The sequence below is a fragment of the Triticum aestivum genome, chromosome 5B, assembly GCF_018294505.1.
Source record: "Triticum aestivum cultivar Chinese Spring chromosome 5B, IWGSC CS RefSeq v2.1, whole genome shotgun sequence".
In the NCBI taxonomy this organism is placed as follows: domain Eukaryota; kingdom Viridiplantae; phylum Streptophyta; class Magnoliopsida; order Poales; family Poaceae; genus Triticum; species Triticum aestivum.
In genome coordinates this window covers 536027627-536054233 of record NC_057807.1, presented here as the reverse complement: position 1 = coordinate 536054233, position 26607 = coordinate 536027627, and the positions used below count along the sequence as shown (strand labels likewise).

At 46.0% G+C, this 26607-nt stretch overlaps 1 protein-coding gene across 1 annotated transcript; it reads left to right on the top strand.

The window, feature by feature from the left end:
- The first annotated feature begins 22596 nt into the window (after positions 1–22596).
- On the top strand, positions 22597–26607 carry LOC123116804 (G-type lectin S-receptor-like serine/threonine-protein kinase B120). Its single transcript, XM_044537706.1, has 7 exons — positions 22597–23614; positions 23724–23825; positions 23930–24108; positions 25321–25531; positions 25619–25856; positions 26005–26155; positions 26296–26607. Exons 1-7 carry the CDS (start codon positions 22612–22614, stop codon positions 26605–26607), a joined length of 2196 nt encoding a protein of 731 aa, XP_044393641.1. The 5' UTR covers positions 22597–22611.

The window sequence follows — 26607 nt, the reverse complement described above, 5'->3', positions numbered from 1 at the left end:
GAAACACACCGAAAACACTGACCGGGCGTGACGCAACGTGCATTTGGTGTTCGAATTCGTTCTAATCTTCCGTGGGGCCGTAAGATGGGCATGCCCACTACCTCCCAAATTTGGATGACGTTTCGTGCATGCCACCTCGTACCACCCATGCAACCGGCACTGATCAGATATGAACGATGTCAGCCCCGTACTGCGTTCTCTTTTCTGACTCAGCCGGGACCCCAAACTTTTTCCACACGCACTCATCGTCAGGGCCATCATGCGTGCGAGTTTTCATAATTTTCTGGCACCGTATGAATTTCCTATGGCTTTCTCCGTGAAACACACCGAAAACACTGACCGGGCGTGATGCAATGTGCGTTTCGTGTCCGAATTCGTTCAACTTTTGCGTGTGGCCCTAACATTGGCATGTCCACTGCATCCCAAAATTGGGTGACATTTCGTGCATGACATCTCGTACCACCCATGCAACCGGCATTGATCGGATATGAACGATGACAGCCCCGTACTGCGTTCTCTTTTCTGACTCAGCCGGTGGACCCCAAACTTTTTGCACACGCACTCATTGCCAGGGCCATCATGCGTGCAAGTTTTCATAATTTTCTGGCACCATATGAATTTCCTATGGGTTTCTCCATGAAACACACCGAAAACACTGACCGGGCGTGACGCAACGTGCGTTTGGTGTCCGAATTCGTTCTAATCTTCCGTGGGGCCCTAAGATGGGCATGCCCACTACCTCCCAAATTTGGATGATGTTTCGTGCATGCCACCTCGTACCACCCATGCAACCGGCACTGATCGGATATGAACGATGTCAGCCCCGTACTGCGTTCTCTTTTCTGACTCAGCCGGGACCCCAAACTTTTTCCACACGCACTCATCGTCAGGGCCATCATGCGTGCGAGTTTTCATAATTTTTCGGCACCGTATGAATTTCCTATGGTTTTCTCCGTGAAACACACCGAAAACACTGACCGGGCGTGACGCAATGTGCGTTTCGTGTCCGAATTCGTTCAACTTTTGCGTGTGGCCCTAACATTGGCATGCCCACTGCATCCCAAAATTGGGTGACGTTTTGTGTATGCCACCTCGTACCATCTATGCAACCGGCACTGATCGGATATGAAGGATGTCAGCCCCGTACTGCGTTCTCTTTTATGACTCAGCATGTGGACCCCAAACTTTTTCCACACGCACTCATCGCCAGGGCCATCATGCATGCAAGTTTTCATAATTTTCCGGCACCGTATGAATTTCCTATGGTTTTCTCCGTGAAACGCACCGAAAACACTGACCGGGCGTGACGCAACGTGCGTTTCGTGTCCGAATTCGTTCAACTTTTGCGTGTGGCCCTAACATTGGCATGCCCACTGCATCCCAAAATTGGGGTGACGTTTTCTATATTAACTAGTTCTATCTTAAGTAATTTTTTTTAATATAATTACATAATAAATTCTATATTAAGTATTGTTTTTAACATAACTGCTTAATAAATTCCATATCAATTAGTGTTTTTTCAGAAGAGTATTTTCCAAATTATTATTACTTATAAATTATACCAAAAAACACTTTACTATTATGAAAACAATTGTAGCCATTAATGCAAAACAAATAACAAATAAATAATGAACATTACATAAATTATAGAACATTTATACAGTACTTAGGGCTTTTCATTAATTATAGAACATTTATTTAAAAACTTAATATTATTTTTTTAACAATAAATAAATAACAAAAATAATCTTCGACAGCGCGCGATGGCCGGCCCAGTGATTGTGCGCGACGGCGCGCGTGGGCCGGCCCATTGAATGTGCGTGCGGTGCGGGGGCAGGGTCGGCAGGGGTGAGGACTAAAGTTTAGTCTCACCTCGCCCGCCGAACGACGCCGCGACCGCCTTATATACCAACCTCCCACCACCCTTTACGAACTCCTCTGATTCCCGCCCCATCCCGCCGCTGCCCCGTTGGCCTGTGCTGCCAGCCGTAGATGGGCCGAAAGGCCGGCCCTTTCGCCACCCGGCTTGATCGGGCCGGACCGATTAAACGCAGTTGCGGGATGCAAGCACATGTGGGCTTATTTTTTTTCATCACTATTTTTTTGCTTCTACGATTCACGACGCGGGGGGAGGTGGAAGGGGCGCTTTTTTAGTCCCACATCGCGCGCGAGGGACGCCAGGACTGCCTTATATAGCCGCCTTTGAGCTATTTATTAGATAAGGTAGTAATAATGTCATATGACTTTAACTAAAGTCAACTGACATTATTACTATCTTATTTTGTAATATCAGCTCGACAATTCGCGCAGAAATAACAATAGTAAAGTTTTCATATGTTTAATGTCAATATGAAATAAATTCTGTATTAAGTACTCTTTTTAATACAATTACTTAATAAATTATGTATTAAGTAGTGTTTTTATTTTAACTACTTAAAAAATTCTATGTGAAGTAGTGTTTTTTATGAATGGTCGTTTCCAAATTATTAGTTATACCAATAAACTCATTAATATTTTTTAATAAGCTGAAAAATGTTAGGCATTAACACAAAACTCATAAAAAATTAAAACATAAACTCATTATTTTTACCTATAAATTGTAATAAAAAACTCATTATTCTTACTTATAAATTATAAAAAAACAACGCATTATTATTATGTAAACACAATTAGCCATTAATGCAACACATTACAGTACTAAACTTTGCATATATTTTAAGTATTTTTTAGACATTAATTAACATTACATAAATATTAAAAATGTAATTACTAATCTACACAAATAACTGATTAAAATATTCATTACAAAAAAACTCATTATCAATTAATTATCAGAAAACTCATTATTGTTTTAGCAATTAATTATAAAAAACTCATTATTTTTTCCTATAAATTGTAATAAACAACTCATTATTGTTATAATAAATATAGTTAACAATTCTATATTACGTATGGATTTTTATTAATTATAGAATTTTTTTATACGATAACGAAAGGCATAAATAATTAAAAAACTTAATACTATTTTTTTAAAACAAAAGTCTTGACTGTGCACGACGGCCCAGTGACTGTGCGCGACGGCGCGCGTGGGCCGGCCCATTGAGTATGCGCGCGGTGCGGGGGCAGGGTTGGCGGGGGTGAGGACTAAAGTTTAGTCCCACCTCGCCCGCCGAACGTGCCGCGACCGCCTTATATACCAACCTCCCACCAGCGTTTCGAACTCCTCTGATTCCCGCCGCGTCCCGCCACTGCCCCGTTGGCCTGTGCTGCAGGCCGTAGCTGGGCCGAAAGGCCGGCCCTTTCGCCACCCGGCTTGATCGGGCCGGACCGATTAAGCGCAGTTGCGGCATGCAAGTACAGGTGGGCTTTTTTGTTGCATCACTATTTTTTTGCCTTCTATATTTTTTTATAGTGTTCCACCATCATCACTAGGATACATGCCAAGTTTTAAATATTTTTTATCGCTTTATGAATGTTATATAATTTTTTGGTCAAAACATCACATAGCACACCCCGGACGTGACACAACATGGTTTTGGTGTTCAAATACGTTCAAATTGAATGTCAGGGTGACCATACCAACTCAATTTTTTTTCGACATCCTTGAAATGAACTCAAAATTTTTCCATACTGTTCCACCATCATCACTAGGATGCATGACAAGTTTTCTGGCTTTTTTTTTACTTTATGAATTTTCTATAATTTTTTCGGTGAAAACACCACATACCACACCCCCGGACGTGACGCAACATGTTTTTCATGTCCAGATACGTTCAATTCTTGTATTGACTGTGGGGGTGGGCATACCAACTCATTTGCAAAAGTTGAGGTCATTCTGAATATGTCAAAAAATTGGCCTCCTTCTCCGGAGACCGTTCAGGCAGGACCGAAGGCCCTGTCCGAAAGGAGTTTTTTTCCGACAGCCTTCAAATGTACCCACATTTTTTTATAGTGTTCCACTATTATCAGTAGGATGCATGAAAAGTTTTCTGGCTTTTTTATCGCTCTAAATTTTTTTTATAATTTTTAGGTGAAAACACCACATACCACACCCCGGACGTGACGCAATATGTTTTTAGTGTGCATGCATAACAAGTTCTCCGGAGACCGTTCGGGTATGAGGGAAGGCCCCATGCATGCGTTTTGCGACTGATTTTTCTACAATTTGTGTGTCGATTATAGTCTCGTAACGTTGAAATTCATGTTTTAGTTTATTTTTTGAAGTTGCATGACTAACATCAAATTAAACATACGGATTTTTTTTTCCAGATAAACCATTCGGAGTTCATTCATAATTCAAAATATTTGCATAACCCTAAACATAACCGAGCACTGCTCTTTACATAACTTAGACCGGAATTTAAATAAAAAACCCTAAAACTAGACTACTCGTCGTCGCTGGCGCCGGTGAGGTCGACGACCGGCGCCATACCGCCGGCCTCTCCTTCGCCGTCGTCGCCGCCATCGTCGCCACCATCGTCGTCGTCGTCGTCGCTGAGATCCCACTAGTTGTCTTCCCGCGCCTGCTGCTCCTGCACCGCCGCTATGGCCGCCAGCCGCTCTCGTTCCTCACGAGTGGCCGCCATCGCCGCCTCCTCTGCCGACCGGGCCAGCACCGCAAGTAGCCCCGGCGTGTCGTCGGGGTCTCCATCTTGCGCGAGGGCGGCCTGTGCCGGCGGGATGTCGACCAGCGCCGGGGTAGTGGGGGCGGCTGGAGGTGGGCCATGGCAGCGGCGACCACGGGAAGGGCCAAACTCGCCGGTAATGTCCCCGACGGTGCGGCCGGCCGCCGCGTCCCTGAACGCGCCGAGGACGATGTCGAAGTTCTTCCCGTGCCAGAACCTGCGTCGGGCCCTCCGGTTGTACCGGCCGCCAGGGAACGCGTGGAGCTGCTCCCTTGCCGGCGGCGGTCCCATGGTGGGGATGCCGTCCGCCCCGATCCTCCATGGCCCCGGCACCTTGGCTGCCGGCGGCACCATCACGCCCTACCGGGCCATAACCTTCGTGTCGCTGATGGTGAGGCTCAACGGCCAGACGCCGCTCGGCCACGCGCCCTCGTTGGAGTCGCTGGAAGACATTGCCAGCGAGGAGAGGGAGATGGGCGGGCGAGGAGAGGAAGAGAGATGGGCGGGGCGAGGGAGATGGCACGGCGTGGTGAGGGCTGGCGCTGCCTTTTATAGACGGCGGGGGAGGGAGGTGGGCGGGCGAGCCGTCGGTGGCGCGCGCCCCGAGGGAGAGGCGGGCGGCTGGCGGCACGCGCGACAGCGGTGGCGTGTGAAAGCGAGGCAGCGGCGGCGTGTGAATGCACGGCGCGGCAGGCAAGGCGTCGGTGGCGTTTGGACGCGGCAACGATGGCATGGGAAGGCGCGAGGACGGCAGGCGCGGCAGCCGAAGCGTCGGTGGCGTCTGAAGACGGGCGGGCGGTCGCCGCAGCGGCAGCGGCCGACCGGTCGCGTCAACTGTCGGCCCGAGGCGGAAGGCTGGCGGCAGGCGCCCGGTCGCCGCACGCGCGGCAGTGGAGGGCGCGGACTACGAGGCTACCAGGCAGGCGGCACGAGATCAGCCACGAGCAGTCGGCGCCTGCATGCATGCCGCCATTACTGCAAAGCAGTTAATTGCACGACGAGACGGCCGTCCGCTCCACGTCCACACGTACGCCCCACCGGTCAACCCCGACTTTAAAAAAAAAAGCACGCCCTGCATTTGACATCCTGGGCCCATGGATGCTAACTACTCGGCTCGGCTCGCGTCCTCACGGCTGCCAAGCGGCTCGGCTCGTCCCGCAGCCGCGTATTCACAGGCGCGCGGGGGTATCGGCGTGGACGCGCGGGGGTAATTTTTTTACATAAGACAATCGTGCCCCTGGCAGCGAAGTGGTATGGGAGAATCTCAGCCGTTGTTGTGTTGAAGGGGGTGTATCGAAGCAGAAGTGTACATATATATGGTCTTAGGACGGGCCCATGTCCTCGAGTTCGCCTAGGGCCTCCCGAAACACAGGGCCAGCCCTGGAGGGTATGTGGTTAGAGTGATCCGAATGGTCTCAACTGACAGGTGTCTCGGACCAATCAAGACCCTGAGGTACTAATGAACAGACATACTCCCTCCGTTCCAAATTACTCGTCGCAAAAATGGATGTATCTAGAACTAAATTACATCTAGATACATCCATACCTGCAACAAGTAATTCGGAACGGAGGGAGTACATCATTTGCTATTCACATGAAATCCATACTAATGAACATACATATTGGTAGTGATGGAGCCTCTCCGATCTGCCATCACGGAGCAGAAGACCTACATCATTTGCTATTCACATGCACCCATGCAAAGGAGATGTGGCAGCACTTGCGGCTAACTGAAGTAATTAACCAGACAACAGTAGTGGACAGATCAGGGTCCGCGGTTTTGGAGTTTTTGCTGAACTTGTCGGATATCCTAATGGTGCTCGAACCAACTCTGAATTTTAAGCAGGTTGTGGCAGTGGCTTGCTGGTATTTATAGTGGATCAGGCGACGCATTACGCATAATGGGACAGTCTCTCTGATTATCTGTTGGCCCATATCAGTGTTAGCGATTGCAAGCAATTATCACAAAGCCTTCTCTAAGCCAAGTGGAACACAAGATAGAAAATGGAGTAAACCTGATCCAAAATTTGTGAAAATTAATATGGACGCAGCGTTCTATGAGGAAGAGGGAATGGGAGCGATCTCAGCTATTCTAAGAGATGCATGTGGTAATTTTATTGCTGCCAAATGCAGGTTTGTCCCTTTTGCAGCTGACGTAGTCACAACCGACGCGATGACCATGACAGATGGACTTGCTAGCTAATTCTCTCGGGTACAATCGCCTTGAGGCGGAGTCTGATCCTATGCAGGTGATCAACTTTTGTACTGGACAATCCAGATGGTGGGATGCAGCGACGGTAATCTTTGCGGAGTGTGTGGATACTACAGCTATAGGAAAGGTCGTTTATAAACATTGTTATCGGTCTGTTAATCAAGCAGCTTATGTGCTAGCGAATCATAGTAATTGTAAATTGTAATAAGATCTCTTCTTTTTGGTTGCACGAGCCACTTGACATTCTGGTTAGCAAGCTCGTAGACGATGTATCTACTATTTGATCATAATAAAGCTAGTCATGATGGTCTTTCCTCAAAAAAATAGAAGACCCTGAGGTACCGGCGCGTCTGTGTGCCGCCCGTAGCGACTCTAGCACAAGGTCCCATGCTGAAGCCATTGTTGGGCCGGCCCAGTGGCCACATGGTCGTGTCATGTTGCCGCCACCCAAGTTTTTCTTCACATTTATATTTTTGTTTTTTGCTTTATATTTTGAAATAGTGTAAATATATTATACCAAAAACACTTTACGTAAAATTTAAAAAATGTTAATCATGAATTTAAAGATGTTAAACGTGTATAAAGAATGTTGATCGTCCCTATGAATTATTTGTTTTTACATTACAAAAATGTCACGCATTTAAAAATAATATACGCGACATCTAAGAAAACTGTTTATACAATGCTAAAAAATGTTTGGCTAATTTTTAAAAAATCATACATTCAGAAAAATGTATGCTACATTTAAAAAAATGCATGGAAAACTATGCATGGGAAAAGATCCACCACAACACAATACTGAACCATGTAAGGTGAAATGTTTTCCGTTCAATTATTGTACATCTATTCAATAAATATTTTACAACTATGCATGACGAAATATATTAAGTCATATGTATTTTTAATTTTCATCCTCATATTATCAACCCAAAAAATTATCGACCAATTCCCACGGAAACGCGTGGGGTATTATCTTGTTTATTAATTACAGTGTGGGTGTAAACTTGTCGCGGTCCAGTTCCAACTCATCATCGTGTCAAGTTTCTTGCATAATTGAATGTGACCGAGAGTTGGCTGATCGAACCGATTTCTGTTTAGTGGCGAGGGCACATTGGTGCTACCTTGCAGGTTCCACTCCCGTCGGAGCGAATTTCCGTGATCTCATCTCACCTGGGTGAACTTATTCTATAAAGAGTATGTCATGGGTGCTAGTGCCCATAGATCTCTTTTTGTTTAGCTTTCTGTTCAGTGGCTTCTTGGCTGATTGTTGATAACCCACAAGTATAGGGGATCGCAACAGTTTTTGAGGGTAGAGTATTCAACCCAAATTTATTGATTCGACACAAGGGGAGACAAAGAATATTCTTGAGTATTAGCAGTTGAGTTGTCAATTCAACCACACCTGGATAACTTAGTATATGCAGCAAAGTGTTTAGTAGCAAAAGAGGTATGATAATAATAGTAACGGTAGCAAAAGTAAAAATAGATGTTTTTGGGTTTCTGTAGTAGTTGTAACAGTAGCAACGGAAAAGTAAATAAGCGAAGAACAATATGTGAAAAGCTCGTAGGCAATGGATCAGTGATGGATAATTATGCCGGATGCGATTCCTCATGCAATAGTTATAACATAAGGTGATATAGAACTAGCTCCAATTCATCAATGTAATGTAGGCATGTATTCCGTAAATAGTCATACGTGCTTATGGAAAAGAACTTGCATGACATCTTTTGTCCTACCCTCCCGTTGCAGCGGGGTCCTTACGGAAACTAAGGGATATTAAGGCCTCCTTTTAATAGAGAACCGGACCAAAGCATTAACACATAGTGAATACATGAACTCCTCAAACTACGGTCATCACCGAGAAGTATCCCGATTATTGTCACTTCGGGGTTGTCGGATCATAACACATAATAGGTGACTATAGACTTGCAAGATAGGATCAAGAACACACATATATTCATGAAAACATAATAGGTTCAGATCTGAAATCATGGCACTCGGGCCCTAGTGACAAGCATTAAGCATAGCAAAGTCATAGCAACATCAATCTCAGAACATAGTGGATACTAGGGATCAAACCCTAACAAAACTAACTTGATTACATGGTAAATCTCATCCAACCCATCACCGTCCAGCAAGCCTACGATTGAATTACTCACGCACGGCGGTGAGCATCATGAAATTGGTGATGGAGAATGGTTGATGATGACGACGGCGACGAATCCCCCTCTCCGGAGCCCCGAACGGACTCCAGATCAGCCCTCCCGAGAGAGATTAGGGCTTGGCGGCGGCTCCGTGTCGTAAAACGCGATGAAACTTTCTCCTGATTTTTTCTCCCCCGAGACGGTATATATGGAGTTGGAGTTGAGGTCGGAGGAGGTCCAGGGGGCCCACGAGATAGGAGGGCGCGCCCTAAGGGGGGGGGGCGCCCCGCTGTCTCGTGGACAGCCCGTGGGCCCCCTAGCCTTGATTCTTTCGCCAAAAATTCTTATTAATTCTGAAAAGTGCCTCCATGGATTTCCAGGACATTCCGAGAACTTTTCTTTTCTACACATAAAACAACATCATGGCAGTTCTGCTGAAAACAGCGTCAGTCCGGGTTAGTTTCATTCAAATCATGCAAGTTAGAGTCCAAAACAAGGGCAAAAGTGTTTGGAAAAGTAGATACGTTGGAGACGTATCAACTCCCCCAAGCTTAAACCTTTGCTTGTCCTCAAGCAATTCAGTTGATAAACTGAAAGTGATAAAGAAAAACTTTTACAAACTCTGTTTGCTCTTGTTGTTGTAACATGAAAAGCCAGCATTCAAGTTTCAGCAAATATTATGAACTAACCATACTCACAATAACACATAGGTCTCACAATTACTCATATCAATAACATAATCAGCTAGCGAGCCATAATAATAAAACTCGGATGACAACACTTTCTCAAAATAATCATAACATGATATAACAAAATGGTATCTCGCTAGCCCTTTCTGAGACCGCAAAACATAAATGCAGAGCACCTTTAAAGATCAAGGACTGACTAAACATTGTAATTCATGGTAAAAGAGATCCAGTCAAGTCATACCCAATATAAACCAATAATAATGAATGCAAATGACAGTGTGCTCTCCAGCGGGTGCTTTTAATAAGAAGGGTGATGACTCAACATAAAAGTAAATAGATAGGCCCTTCGCAGAGGGAAGCAGGGATTTGTAGAGGTGCCAGAGCTCGATTTTAAAATAGAGATTGAATAACATTTTGAGCGGCATACTTTCGCTGTCAACGCAACAACTATGAGATGGCTGTATCTTCCATACTACATGCATTATAGGCAGTTCCCAAACAGAATGGTAAAGGTTTATACTCCCCCAACCACCAACAAGCATCAATCCATGGCTTGCTCGAAACAACGAGTGCCTCCAACATACAACAGCCCTGGGGGAGTTTTGTTTAATTATTTTGATTTGCTTTGATCTTTTTGGATCATGGGACTGGGCATCCCGGTTACCGGCCCTTTCTCGTGAATGAGGAGCGGAGTCCACTCCTCTTGAGAATAACCCACCTAGCATGGAAGATATAGGCAGCCCTAGTTGAAACATGAGCTGCTCGAGCATACAAAACAGAATTTCATTTGAAGGTTTGGAGTTTGGCACATACAAATTTACTTGGAACGGCAGGTAAATACCGCATATAGGAAGGTATGGTGGACTCATATGGAACAACTTTGGGGTTTAAGGAGTTTGGATGCACAAGCAGTATTCCCGCTTAGTACAGGTGAAGGCTAGCAAAAGACTGGGAAGCGACCAACTGAGAGAGCGACAACAGTCGTAAGCATGCATTAAAATTAATTCACACCGAATACAAGCATGAGTAGGATATAATCCACCATGAACATAAATATCATGAAGGCTATGTTGATTTGATTCAACTACATGTGTGAACGTGTGCCAAGTCGAGTCACTCAATACATTCAAAGGAGGATACCATCCCATCATACCACATCATAATCATTCTAATAGCATGTTGGCACGCAAGGTAAACCATTATAACTCATAGCTAATCAAGCATGGCACAAGCAACTATAATCTCTAAATGTCATTGCAAATATGTTTACTTCATAATAGCTGACTCAGGAACGATGAACTCATCATATTTACAAAAACAAGAGAGGTCGAGTTCATACCAGCTTTTCTCATCCCAATAAGTCCATCATATATTGTCATTATTGCCTTTCACTTGCACGACCGAACGATGTGTATAATAATAAGAGTGCATGTGCATTGGACTAAGCTGGAATCTGCAAGCATTCAACTCAAGAGAGAAGACAAGTAATATGGGCTCTAAGTTAAATAAACAATCATGCATATAAGAGCCACTAAGCATTTTCAATATGGTCTTCTCGACCCCCAAAAGAAAGAAAAGAAAATAGAACTATTTACACGAGAAAGCTCCCAACAAGTAAAAGAAGAACGAGAAATCTTTTTGGGTTTTCATTTTAATTTCTACTACAAGCAGGAAATTAAACTAACTAATGTTTTTGGTTTTTTCTTAAGGTTTAACAAACACATAAGAAGAACGCTAGAAAAAGAAATTTAAACTAACATGGATAATACAAAGAAAGAGTATGAGCACCGACGACTAGTGTATGAACATGAATGTAAAGTCGGTGAGAAATACGTACTCCCCCAAGCTTAGGCTTTTGGCCTAAGTTGGTCTAATACCAAGGACCGCCGCTACTCTCCCCGGTGTAGTGGGAGGTGTAATCAGGATACCACTGGCTGGTCATCTCCGGATCCCACTGGACAGATGGTGCACGATAAGGGTCCAGCTCAGGTTCCGGTTCAGGTTCCGGAGTAAAAGCTTGGGCTAGATGGTTGTTCACCGCCTCCGGCGTGACAAGACGATTTTCTGCAAGCAAATCAAATAACAGAGGTGCAGGCAAAATAATGAACTCAAAGTGTTTCTTATTGAATCTAAGTCTACACAGGAGCATCTTTTCTTCGTTGTCAACGATAAACTTGTGTGCTACCATGCTCTTGTAATCTAAAATGTGAGGAGGTAATTTTGTCTCCTCCTCCTCAAGGTGCCTAATGGGTATCTGAAAATGTTCAGCAAGACATGTAACATAGATACCTCCAAATATGGGGCCTTTTCTATGATTCAGGGCTAGCCGTTTAGCAATGACGGCACCCATACTAAAAGTATTGTCTCCCAGCAAAGCATGTTGAAGAATAATAATATCTGGAACGCTCAAATTTCCACTATTCCCACGACCAATCAAGCATCTACTAGCAAATATGGCAAAGTAGCGTAAAACAGGAAAGTGTATGCTAGAGACTTTTGCCTCAGAGCCCTTCTTTGGCTCTTCTACAACAATAGTTTTAACGAAGCCATCCACATCTTCACGATGGGGTTCCTCTAATTCTCCCTCATAAGGTATCCTACATACCGCGCAAAAATGACGTAAAGACATTTCTTTGAATTCATCATATAAATGAAATGATACTGCAGGCGGTGACTTCTTAGGATAATAATAAAAGTTTTGCACGAAAGTATTGGTAAGTAAGAGATACTGATTGATTCGGTCGTTCATGAAACCGGTGAGGCCTGCAGTCCGATTAAAGCATAAAAGTCTTCATGAATTCCGGCTTCCTTCAAGAAATCCTCACATGGCCATTCACATGACCGTACTTCCGCTAAGCGAGGAAGATTATACTTGGGTTTTTCCTTCTCTCTGTCTTGTTTTTCCTTAGAGCTTTGGCTAGAAGAGCCTTTAAAGAACCTCCTTAACATTTTCTGAAAATTTCTAAAATTTTAGTAACTTCAAAATAAAAGTGGATAAAACTAAACAAGATTGATAGCAACTACTCCTACAAGTGCCTAGAGCCTATATCATGCATTGGAATTGCTTGGGACCTCAAAAATTTAACATGCAAGCTCAAGAACATGGTCACCTATGCAGCAAAAATTTGCAATGAATAAAGCACTAGAACAAAAACTAATTTGACCAATGGAGGAGTCACATACCAAGCAACAATCTCCCAAAGCAGTTTTGTGAATGGAGCTTTGAGCTAGGAGATCGAAAATCGCAGCAAAACGAGCTAGAACTCGTGCTTGAGCTGGATGGGGATTTTTTTTGGGTAGAAGATGAAGTGTGTGGGTGCTGGCATAAGTGGAGGGGAGCCACCAGGGGCCCACGAGACAGGGGGCGCGCCCTACAGGGGGGCGGGGAGGGGGGGGGCGCCCTCCTCTCTCGTGGCCTGGTGCTTGGCCCTCCTGCAGTGTTTTCAGTGCCTAAAATCCTCAAATATTCCAGAAAAAATCATACTAAATTTGCAGGGCATTTGGAGCACTTTTATTTTCGGACTATTTTTTAATGCACGGATAATTCAGAAAACAGACAAATAATACTATTTTTGCTTTATTTATTCTAAATAACAGAAAGTAAAAAGAGGGTACAGAAGGTTGTGCCTTCTAGTTTCATCCATCTCGTGATCATCAAAATGAACCCACTAACAAGGTTGATCAAGTCTTGTTAACAAACTCATTCCGAATAACACGGAACCGGAGAAATTTCGAATAACACTAAGTTACCTCAACGGGGATATGAAAATCCCCAACAATAAGAATATCATACTTTTTCTTGACAGTAGGGAGAGGAAATTCAAAACCTCCAAAAATGATAGTTGGAACTTTTTCAATAGAATTGATGCTATGAACTTGAGATTGTTTCCTCGGAAAGTGTACCGTATGCTCATTACCATTAACATGAAAAGTGACATTGCCTTTGTTGCAATCAATAACAGCCCCTGCAGTATTAAGAAAAGGTCTACCAAGGATAATAGACATACTATCGTCCTCGGGAATATCAAGAATAACAAAGTCCGTTAAGATAGTGACATTTGCAACCACAACAGGCACATCCTCACAAATACCGACAGGTATAGCAGTTGATTTATCAGCCATTTGCAAAGATATTTCAGTAGGTGTCAACTTATTCAATTCAAGTCTACGATATAAAGAGAGAGGCATAACACTAACACCGGCTCCAAGATCACATAAAGCAGTTCTAACATAATTTCTTTTAATAGAGCATGGTATAGTTGGTACACCCGGATCTCCAAGTTTCTTTGGTATTCCACCCTTAAAAGTGTAATTAGCAAGCATGGTGGAAATTTCAGCTTCCGGTATCTTTCTTTTATTTGTGATGATATCCTTCATATACTTAGCATAAGGATTTACTTTAAGCATATCAGTTAAGCGCATACGTAAGAAAATAGGTCTAATCATTTCAGCAAAGCGCTCAAAATCCTCATCATCCTTTGACTTGGATGGTTTAGGAGGAAAGGGCATGGGTTTCTGAACCCATGGTTCTCTTTCTTTACCGTGCTTCCTAGCAACAAAATCTCTCTTATCATAACGTTGATTCTTTGATTGTGGGTTATCAAGATCAACAGCAGGTTCAATCTCTACATCATTGTTTTTGCTAGGTTGAGCATCAACATGAACATTATCATTAACATTATCACTAGGTTCATGTTCATCACCTGATTGTGTTTCAGCATCAGAAATAGAAATATCATTGGGATTCTCAGGTGTGTCTACAGTAGGTTCACTAGAAGCATGCAAAGTCCTATCGTTTTTCTTTTTCTTCTTTTAGAAGAACTAGGTGCCTCTAAATTATTTCTCTGAGAATCTTGCTCGATTCTCTTAGGGTGGCCTTCAGGATACAAAGGTTCCTGAGTCATTCTACCAGTTCTAGTAGCCACTCTAACAGCAAAGTCATTTTTATTATTCAATTCATCAAGCAAATCATTTTGAGCTTTAAGTACTTGCTCAGCTTGAGTAGCAACCATAGAAGCATATTTGCTAACGCGGTGAAGTTCATCTTTAACTCTAGCCAGATTATCACCTACGCGTCCTATCTCGAAAGCATTATTCTTTAACTCTCTACCAACATAAGCATTAAAACTTTCTTGTCTAGCCATAAAGTCATCAAATTCATCTAAGCATGGGCTATGAAATTTAGTAGAGGGTATTTCAACTTTATCATATCTATAGAGAGAATTTACCTTTACTACCTGTGTCGGGTTATCAAGACAATGTGGTTCTTCAGGCGGTATATTAAGACCATGTATTTCTTCAATAGGAGGTAAATTCTTAACATCTTCAGCTTTAATACCTTTTTCTTTCATTGATTTCTTTGCCTCTTGCATATCTTCAGGACTGAGAAATAAAACACCTCTCTTCTTCGGAGTGGGTTTAGGAATAGGCTCAGGAGTTGGCTCAATTGGTTCAGGAATTACTTCAGGAACTGGCTCGGGAAGAGTCCAATTATTTTCATTAGTCAACATATTATTCAATAGTATTTCAGCTTCGTCGACTGTTCTTTCCCTGAAAACACAACCAGCACAACTATCCAAGTAGTCCTTGGAAGCATCGGTTAGTCCATTATAAAAGATATCAAGTATTTCATTTTTCTTAAGAGGATGATCAGGCAAAGCATTAAGTAACCGGAGAAGCCTCCCCCAAGCTTGTGGGAGACTCTCTTCTTTGATTTGCACAAAATTATATATTTCCCGCAAGGCAGCTTGTTTCTTATGAGCAGGGAAATATTTAGCACAGAAGTAATAAATCATATCCTGGGGACTACGCACATAACCAGGAGCAAGAGAATTATACCAAGTCTTAACATCACCCTTTAATGAGAAAGGAGATACCTGAAGGATATATAAATAGAGAGACTTCTCATCATGAGTAAATAGGGTGGCTATATCATTCAACTTGGTAAGATGTGCCACAACAATTTCAGATTCAAGGACATAAAAAGGATCAGATTCAACTAAAGTAACAATATCAAGATCAACAGAGAATTCATAATCCTTATCAGTAACACAGATAGGTGAAGTAGCAAAATCAGGATCGGGTTTCATTCTAGCATTAAGAGACTGCTGCTTCCATTTAGCTAATAATTTCTTAAGATCATTTCAATCATTGCAAGCAAGAATTTCCATAGCAGCTTTTTCATTCATAACATAACCCTTAGGAACAACAGGTAAACATAATCATTAGGGGGACCTTCATCATCACTATCATCAGTAATAGGCTCTTCAGTAATTTCATTCCCCCTAACTCTAGCAAGTTGTTCATCAAGAAATTCACCTAATAGCAAAGTAGTATCACGCACAGAAGTAGTTTCATCATGCATAGCAGAAGTGACATCATCAATGACACGCGACATATCAGAATTCATAGCAATAGTAGGTTTAGGTGTCGCAAGCTTACTAATAACGGAAGGAGAATCTAGTGCAAGGCTAGATGGCAGTTCCTTACCTTCCCTTGTAGTTGAGGGCAAAATAGTAGTTCGATCGTCTTTCAAGTTCTTCATAGTGATCAACAGATATAAATCTCAAGTGACTCAGAGAATAGAGCTATGCTCCCCGGCAACGGCGCCAGAAATTAGTCTTGATAACCCACAAGTATAGGGGATCGCAACAGCTTTCGAGGGTAGAGTATTCAACCCAAATTTATTGATTCGACACAAGGGGAGACAAAGAATATTCTTGAGTATTAGCAGTTGAGTTGTCAGTTCAACCACACCTGGATAACTTAGTACCTACAGCAAAGTGTTTAGTAGCAAAAGTGGTATGATAATAATAGTAACGGTAGCAAAAGTAAAGATAAATGTTTTTGGGGTTTTGTAGTAGTTGTAACAGTAGCAACGGAAAAGTAAATAAGCGAAGAACAATATGTGAAAAGCTCATAGGCAATGGATCAGTGATGGATAATTATGCCGGATGCGATTCCTCATGCAATAGTTATAACATAGGGTGATATAGAACTAGCTCCAATTCATCAATGTAATGTAGGCATGTATTCCGTAAATAGTCATACGTGCTTATGGAAAAGAACTTGCATGACATCTTTTGTCCTACCCTCCCGTGTCAGCGGGGTCCTTACGGAAACTAAGGGATATTAAGGCCTCCTTTTAATAGAGAACCGGACCAAAGCATTAACACATAGTGAATACATGAACTCCTCAAACTACGGTCATCACCGAGAAGTATCCCGATTATTGTCACTTCGGGGTTGTCGGATCATAACACATAATAGGTGACTATAGACTTGCAAGATAGGATCAAGAACACACATATATTCATGAAAACATAATAGGTTTAGATCTGAAATCATGGCACTCGGGCCCTAGTGACAAGCATTAAGCATAGCGAAGTCATAGCAACATCAATCTCAGAACATAGTGGATACTAGGGATCAAACCCTAACAAAACTAACTTGATTACATGGTAAATCTCATCCAACCCATCACCGTCCAGCAAGCCTACGATGGAATTACTCACGCACGGCGGTGAGCATCATGAAATTGGTGATGGAGGATGGTTGATGATGACGACGGCGACGAATCCCCCTCTCCGGAGCCCCGAACGGACTCCAGATCAGCCCTCCCGAGAGAGATTAGGGCTTGGCGCGGCTCCGTGTCGTGAAACGCGATGAAACTTTTTCCCTGATTTTTTTCTCCCCGAGACGGTATATATGGAGTTGAAGTTGAGGTCGGAGGAGGTCCAGGGGGCCCACGAGATAGGAGGGCACGCCCTAGGGGGGGCGCCCCCCTGTGTCGTGGACAGCCTGTGGCCCCCCTGGCCTTGATTCTTTCGCCAAAATTCTTATTAATTCTGAAAAGTGCCTCCGTGGATTTCCAGGACATTCCAAGAACTTTTCTTTTCTACACATAAAACAACATCATGGCAGTTCTTCTGAAAACAGCGTCGGTCCGGTTTAGTTTCATTCAAATCATGCAAGTTAGAGTCCAAAACAAGGGCAAAAGTGTTTGGAAAAGTAGATACGTTGGAGACGTATCAACTGTCGAGATAATACGTTTCGTCGAATACATATTTCTGATCCCACTGAAGAAAAAATCTCTGCGAATAGGGTGCAATGTGCATATTCGTGAGCAATTGCGATTGTAAGAGCATCTCCAACAGGCGCGCTAAAAATCAGAATATCGCGCCGGGTGAGCCAGGTTTTGCGCGCGGCGGTGCGCTGGCTCCAGCGTCCGCCGCAAAATAAAGCGCGCCCGAGCCGCTCCAGCAGGCGCGCTATATTTCATTTTTTCTTGACGATTGCATACATAGCACACAAATATGGAGATAGTTTGCACATAGCCTGCTTCTACGATACAAAATGCGTACATCTAGGCTTCTCCAACGATATATATACACTACTAGGGAAAACCCTAGTAGTAGCGCAGGTTTTGAGGCTATCAGCAGTGCGGGCAGCCGCGCTACTACTACGGCGCTACAACTAACTGTTAGTAGTAGCGCCGTCTGCACTCGCGCTACTATTGTTTATTATATCAGCATCGCTTTTTTGGAATGCGCTACTATTAGTTAGCTATAGTGATTTCCTAGCCCCTCGCTACTGATATATCTTTCATCATTTTCCCCCGCTTCCTGCCCCATTTCGGTTTCAATAAACTGCAATTTCCAGATACTACTACTAGATATCAATTTCATAAAGCATTATAGATATTAGGTAGTACTCCCTCCATTCCAAATTACTCGTCGTGGTTTTAGTTCAAACCACGATGAGTAATTAGGAACGAAGGGGGAGTACTGGATAATAATTTCATGTATAGTCAACATGCATCCTCAAGCAGTACAAGGTCATATCGGCGACGATCATCATATGTAGTTCTAGATGATATCGACAACGATCATCATATGTAGTTCTAGATGATATCGACGACGATCATCATATGTAGTTCTAGATGATATAGCCACACACACATATGTAGTTCTAGATGATATCAAAGACGATCATCATCCTCAAGCCTTTGCGGTGGGTGTTCCTGATAGTAATTAGGATGGCCTGTCCAACACGAAGATTCTTGGCATCAATGAATCTCTTCCACCCAACCGAGTTTAAGTGTGTGCGACCGTCCGTGTCCGCGCGGTAAGTACAGGTTGTGACGGAGCCCCTTGCGGTAAGGCGTAGTCCAGCTGAGCCTTCTTCATCAGGCTCGATACCATAACTCACAGATAGGCTATTTGCCTATTTCTAAATAAGAAAAACATATCAATTAATAAAAAGCCTCGCACATACTCTTGCAAATAGGTATAATTGATTATCTACATTATTAATAGTTCCTTAGATTCTATACTAATAAGCATGTGATCGAACTCTACACTAAAGCATATCATCGACTAGATTCCATACAACATATCATTGAACTCTACACTAAGCATATCATCGGATAATTTGCATTTGTAAGTATAAGATACCATATCATGTCGATCCACCATGGTACTTGTCAGACGGGTCACGAATGGCACCCCGACAAAGTCAGCACGTGGTGGAATTATGTCCCATAGGTTGCACACCTCCTCCTCGCTCAGACTCATTCTTTGAGCTACCATGGCTTCATGAAGTGGGTCCTCATCATCTTCATCGAGTGGGTCTTCATTATCTTCATCATCTTCGTCATCTTCATCATCTTCATCATCTTCCACAAGGTTGATATAAATGACAGCCAACTTGGGTCTTTCTGCTCTGAGGGAGAAGCTGATCAACTCACCACCAGTAAGACGCATGCGGGTGAGGAAATGGGCCCATCCATCTCCTCTAATCTACGACATATTGTGTCCTTTCTCGACCTCCATAGTGTACGGCCCCCCAAGGAGCCTCAAATGTCACAGTGTCTCCTGTCAGCTTGTTGAATTTCAACCTCACATTGTATGGGACGATCTGTGTAAAAAAAAGCAATATGACACAATGAAGTAATGCCAACATTAAAAATAAAATAGTTGTTACATTTCATACAATTTCTTACCGTTGCATGACGAAAACTCGGCTAGAAGTAGATGCCGAACAGCTTGCCAGTTGCAAGACTGCTGGCGCACCTTGACTTGCACAAGGGACATGGTGGTGGTAGTGGTGGCACCATTTTCCTAAAGCAATATGAGCAAGGATTAACGATCCACTTCACAGGAAAGAAAAATAATTGTTAAATCAAAATATTCTATAAATCAACTAAATCAACTAGCCTACTAAATCAACTAAATCAAAATGTTCTATGAATCAACTAAATCAACTAGCCTACTAAATCAACTTGCCTACTAAATCAACTAAATCAAAATGTTCTAAATCAACTAAATCAACTAGCCTACTAAATCAACTAAATCATAATGTTGCATATGAACTAGCCTACTAAATCAAAATATAGCAGGGAGGAGGGAGAAGGAGGGGCGACTGGAGGAGGGAGGAGAGAGTAGGACGGAGGAGGAAGGGCGGAGCGAGGAGGGGCCGGCCGACGGCGAGTCGAGGGAGGACGAAGGAGGAGGGCGGTACCGAGTCCAGCGAGGAGGAAGAGGTGACGGCGGTGCTGAGGAAAGAGGGGTAGGCGACGTCGGCTGGCGGGGGAGGACCGGCGCGCGCGGGGGGGGGGGGGTTGAGAGGGAGATGGAGTGAGTGTGAGTGTGAGTGTGGATCGGATAGAGGAGAGCGTGGGTGGTGGGAGATAGCTAGTTTTAGCAGTAGCGCTCTAAAGGTAAAGGCGCTACTACTAAACTACCTAGCAGTAGCGCGCTCCGAATTAACACCCTACTGCTAGAACTAGCTTCGCGGCGGGGTCGTGAGAATTATAGCAGTAGCACGGCTTAGAGGAGGCGCGCTACTGCTACGTTTATTTCAGCAGCGAGTACTGCAGGAGAGCGCTACTGCTACATTGCAGCAGTGCCTTAATTTAAAACTCGCTACTGGTAAGATCCTGTGTATAAGATTTTCTCTAGTAGTGATAGTTCTACTTCGTCCACATAGCCTGCTTCTATGATACAAAATAAAACGAAAAACTACTACTACTCGTCATTCTCCGACTTGGACTCTGCCTCGGTGATGTCCTCCTCCGACGTCTGAGCATAGGCGTCAAGGAACCGCTCGTCGCGGGAGTCCCAGGATGACGCATCTCCTAGCGCCATGTTATATTTAGCGGCCGCCTTTCGCGTTCGCTTGTCCTCGCGATAGGCGGCCCGCTCCTTCCTTCTCTCCTCCCTCCTCTCGGCGAAGAACTGTTCCTCGTTGATGATGTCTTGCGGGAAACGTTGCCTCCACAGTGTCATGGCTTCCTCGTCCATCTCGGCCAGGCTAAGACGGCGCTTCCGCCTCCGGTGTTTGCGACGATCCTCGTCAGTGTTAAGCCGCGGGAAAGGTGCCAACTCATGTGCCCGCTCCCGTGTCGCCACGTCGGTGAAGTTCATGTCCCAACGGGACCACCGAAGGCGCCACGCCGCAGCGTCGTACGCGCGGACGCCATCCTGGGCGGTGTCGAAGGTTCCGAGGCCGAGGCGCACGCCGCCGCCCGACTGAATCGAGGCGGAATAGGTGCCAGACGGACGCACGCGGACGCTGCGGTACCCTGAACCTCCCTGGCGGCGAGGCGGCATGGTGACACGATGGTGGCGTGTCGGCGGCGAGGAGAGAAAGCAGTGGAGGGAGCGAGAGAGAGAGCGGCAGAGGGCGCTGCAATTTTATAGGCACGCCGGACACGGTGCGCCAAATCTAGCGCGCGAGCTGCCGCCTTTTCCCGCACGCGCGCAATCGTTTTCCCACGCGCTAGTTTGCTGCCACCGCTGGCCGCGCGCTAAAAAGCTAGTTTACCGCGCGCGCGTCTTTTAGTGCGGCTGTCGAAGATGCTCTAATGTGTTAAAAAAAACTGTCGTTGTTGCGCAAGGTAGGTCGAGTTATGCACTAGCGCGTAGGTAAAACGCGCACACACAGTAGACCAGACTAAGACTAGTTCACCTCGGTGCATGCTGAAATTAGTCAATATATGAACTCGCAAAGTAGCGTCACCGTCGGATTAGCTACAATGGCGACATCGCCTTTTGGACAAGAATGATCACGTTCGTACCGCCAAGAGAAACGTCAAGGCCGTAGCTAATTTCTCTGTCTTATAAGAGCATCTCGCGCTATACAAGCCGCGCGCTGAAAAAGATGTCTATATAGCACGCGCGAGAAACAACGTGTTGAAGCTGTAAAATAAAACACACATAAAAATAGAGCCATAAATTTAGCGCACGAGGGCTGTGGGGCTGCAAATTTGAGGTGCCGGCTTGTGCTCGCGGGCTGCTGTAGGTGGGGCCGTCGGGTTGTGCGCCATGTTTTTGTGCGTCTGGTAAACCTGTCACGCACAAAAACACAATTTCAACGTTGTGAAACTTTTTTAACGCGCGGCGCTATCGCGCGTTTGTTGGAGATGCTCTAATATAAGAGTGTTTTTCTTATATTATATTCCCTTCGTCCAAAAATACTTGTCATCAAAATGAATAAAAAGGATGTATCAAGACGTATGGAGTACTCTTATATTATGAGACGGAGTGAGAGTAAATAGCTAGCTTTGTGTAGGTGCCCCGGGAGTAGAAAATCAAGTCTCCTGATGATCTCGTTGCACGCACCTTGAAGTTGGTCGATGGACCGGTCACGTTCTGCCGTCCTCGTCCTCGTCGTCGCCGTCTTCCTCCTGTGCGCGTCCGCCAAGGACCAGCTGGCCGTGGGGGAGAAGCTCCTGGCCGGGCAATCCCTCGTGTCCGACGGCGGCGCCTTCGCTCTCGGCTTCTTCTCCCCAGAAGACGCCGCTGGCCCGGCGAGGCGGTATCTTGGCATATGGTACAACGGCATCCCCGGGCCTCGCACCGTCATCTGGGTGGTCAACCGGGAAGCCCCGGCAGCCGGCGCCCCGACGCTCGCCCTGGCCAACGACTCCCGCCTTGTCATGTCCGACGCCGACGGCCGCGTGCTCTGGAACACGACCCTCGCGGGCAGTTCATCACCACAGGCGCCGGCAGCGGCCGTGCTGACGAACGAGGGCAACCTGGTCGTCCAGCAAGCGAACGGCCCCGCGTTGTGGCAGAGCTTCGACCACCCGACGGACACGTTCATTCCGGGGATGAGGATGCGGCTGAGCCACCGGACGGGCAAGGGCGACCGCATCGTGTCCTGGAAATCCCCCGGCGACCCTGCGCCGGGGCGCTTTTCCTACGGCCTGGATCCCAGCACGTCGCTGCAGCTGCTCATGTGGAACGGGACGCGCCCCTACTGGCGCACTCCCATCTGGGAGGGGTACGCCGTGACCAGCCTGTACGTCAACGCCGGCACGGTAATCTACACGGCGCTAGTCGACACGGACGAGGAGATCTCCATGGCGTTAACCGTCTCCGACGGCGCGGCGCCCACGCGGTACTTGGTGACCAGCTCCGGCAGGTTGCAACTCCTCAACTGGAACGGCACCTTGTCGGCATGGGTCACGGCCCAGTCGTGGCCGCCGAGCGGGTGCAGCACATACAGTCGCTGCGGCGCGTACGGGTACTGCGACGTCACAGCGGCGCCCGCGGCGTGCAGGTGCCTGGACGGCTTCGAGCCGGCGAGCACGGCGGACTGGAGCGCCGGCAGGTTCGAGCAGGGGTGCCAGCGAAAGCAGGCGTTGCCGCAATGCGGCGGAATCGGGATAGGTTTCGTGGCGATGCCGAGCATGAAGGTGCCGGACAGGTTCTCGATCGACTCCGACAACCGGAGCGCGGGGGAGTGCGCGGCCAGGTGCGCCGCAACTTGCTCGTGCGTGGCATATGCGTACACCAACGTGCAGAGCAGCAGCGCCAAGGACGAACTGATCAAGTGCGTGGTGTGGGCAGGGGAGCTCGTCGACGCGCAGATGATTGGCCCGCGCTGGGGCGGCGAGACGCTCTACCTCCGCGTGCCCGTTGCTGCTGCCTCCACAGGTACAACAGAAACATATGCTTCTTTTGCCGAACTTTTATCCGTTGAAATCTTTACTGAATTCAAACAAAACAAATTTGCCAGTGCCGGTGTTAGCCCTGCCGAACACAGGTAGAAAGTCCAGTAGACATGCAGTAAAGATAGCCCTGCCGGTGTTAGCAGCCGTCCTGCTGCTCACATGCATTTTCTTTGTATGGTTCTGGAGATTCAGAGGTACAGTTGTATGTTTTCCCCCCTTTTTTTTTCTTTCTTAACTATGAACATCTCATGCTCGATCATTCTTTCAAAAAAAAATGCTCACAACACCAATTTGACAGTCAAGGGAAGAAAAACCGAGAGCCAAAATAAGACCACGGACACGTTGAGCAAAATCAGAGGAGATGACACCGGAAACCTTGAGTTCCCGTCCATACGGTTCGCCGACATTGTCGCCGCCACGGACAACTTCTCCAAAACACACATGATCGGACGCGGAGGGTTCGGCAAGGTCTACAAGGTACTACTTCTACTCAGCTTTGCGAAAAATTAGCACAATAGCTAAATGTCAATGGATAGTTTTTGGATTTGGGTCAGTCGATTTTGAGAAGGAAGAAGGAAGCGCCGGAGATGAAGAAGGACATGGTGAGGCCGCCGGCGTTGGGGAAGAACACCCCCACTATCTATCTTAGGGTGGCGGGTGCAGGTTCGCCTGAGAAGCACCCCCACTATCTATCTTAGAGTGGCAGGTGGGGTGCTGCTTCGCCGGAGTTTTTTGGATGGTCGTCGGGCTTATAGGGGATGGCCAGGACAGATGGCAAGACTGGCGGTGGGAGGCGGTTCAGGGAAGAGAGGCGGTCATGAGAGCACCGCTGGCCGCGGACGGCGGAGGGGTGGTTCCAAGGAAGATGAAAGCGGCAGGTAGAAGAGGATGATCCGACCCTTGATTTCACATCCAATGACTGGAAAAGTCGACTGACCGCATTTTTTAAGGCCTGTTTGGATAGCGACCTGAGAGGTCATGCCTGATAAAATATGTGCCTAAGAGTAGCCTGAAATTTCTACCCCTTTTGGCTGACAAGGCACCCATGATACGGAATAGCTTCATACACGATGTTTTATGTACGTCACGTGGACGATGCTAGGATCTCACATTTTTTATTTATCTAACGGTGATTAGCTACTGTCGTGCACACATCGGCTGGAAAAACGTCGGCTGCCTAGCACTGCTCCCCATGATAAGATGTTGTTTGGTTCACGCCTGAGCCTCAGAGTAAAAAATGACATCACTCATTAATTGGTACCAGCATGGAAAGTACATGCATGAACCACTGAATATACTACCCGTATTAGGATGTAGTATTGCCCTATCTCCACCGTTGGATCACAAAAATGAACGTACCAAAATAGTTAGATGTACTGTAAAAGGTGTCTTAAACTATGTTTGTATGTACGTGCCTGGCTCAGGCCTCCTATTTTGCTTGCCTGTGCGCTCATGACAGGCCAAGCCAGTGAAGAAAGGGCTCAGGGTGTCAAGCAAAGAAGGTTCGGGCTAGTGTTCGGCTTGCTTGTGGCCAGTCAATTGTTTCTCAGGACGGCAACCAAACAGCCCATAGACAGTCCCAAATTTCAGTCACCTGAAATTTCCTGTTGTGTCAGTTTAGCAGAAAATTCCTGTTCTGTTCAGTCACGATCTCACTCACTGCACTTGTTTCTGTTTACCATTGGGAAGGGAACGTTGGAAGGCGGTCATGTGATTGCTGTGAAAAGACTGAGCAAGGACTCAGATCAGGGAGCAGAGGAGTTCATGAACGAGGCCATTCTGATAGCCAAGCTGCAGCACCGGAACCTGGTCCGCTTGCTCGTCTGCTGCACCGAGGGGGCCGAGAAGCTGCTCATCTACGAGTACCTCCCCAACAAGGGCCTCAACGCCATCCTCTTCGGTACATATAATGTTCAGACATCACAACGGAAATTACTGCATTGTTTTTGCTGAAGTTTCATGTGGCATTTGCTGGTGTTCATTGCAGACAGCGCGAGAAAAGCGGTGCTGGGCTGGCCGACGCGGCTGGGGATCATCAAGGGGGTGGCTAGGGGGCTGCTCTACCTGCACCAGGACTCGAGGCTGACGGTGATACACCGGGACCTCAAGGCCAGCAACGTGCTGCTGGACGCCGAGATGCGGCCCAAGATGGCCGACTTCGGCATGGCCAAGATCTTCGGCGACAACCAGGTCAAAGCCAACACCCGGAAAGTCGTCGGAACATAGTGAGTTATCTGAATTCTGAACACCATGCAAGAAAAAGAAATTATTCTTGTTTTGAGTTTTTTGAACAAGTAAATTTTTGTTTTAAGCTGGTACAACATTCAACAAACATGTGGAAACTTTTCTGATGAAAAAGTAATGTGTGGACAGTGGCTACATTGCTCCTGAGTACTCGACGCAGGGCGTCTTCTCCGTCAGATCTGACGTGTACAGCTTCGGCGTGCTGCTGCTTGAGATCGTGAGCGGCATCAGGATAAGCGCAATGGACGGCATCATGGAGTGTCCTAGCCTGACAGTCTATGTAAGCACCTGAACAAAAACTGACAGTACCAAACCAAATACTTGCAGTTAACTTCTTTTTGCAGCACACTGTCATGATCAAATCCATATTCATCTTTACAATAGGCATACACAGATGGTTGATTTGATTGCTTCATGTAGGCATGGAGCCTGTGGGGGGAAGGGAAGGCAGGTAAGCTGGTGGATCCATCCATGGCAGAGAGCTGTTCGCAGGATGAGGCCATGCTCTGCATCCACGTCGGCCTCCTGTGCGTGGAGGACGACCCGAGCAGGAGGCCGCTAATGTCGTCCGTCGTGTCCATCTTAGAGAATGGAAGCGCGCCGGTGGTGGCATCGGCGTCTCTTCCGGCGCCGAACCAGACAGGGTACCTTAAAATGATGGGAGAGAAGAGCCAAAGAAGCAATCTCGAGAACACGAACGCCATGACCATGACCGCTCTTCAGGGACGGTAG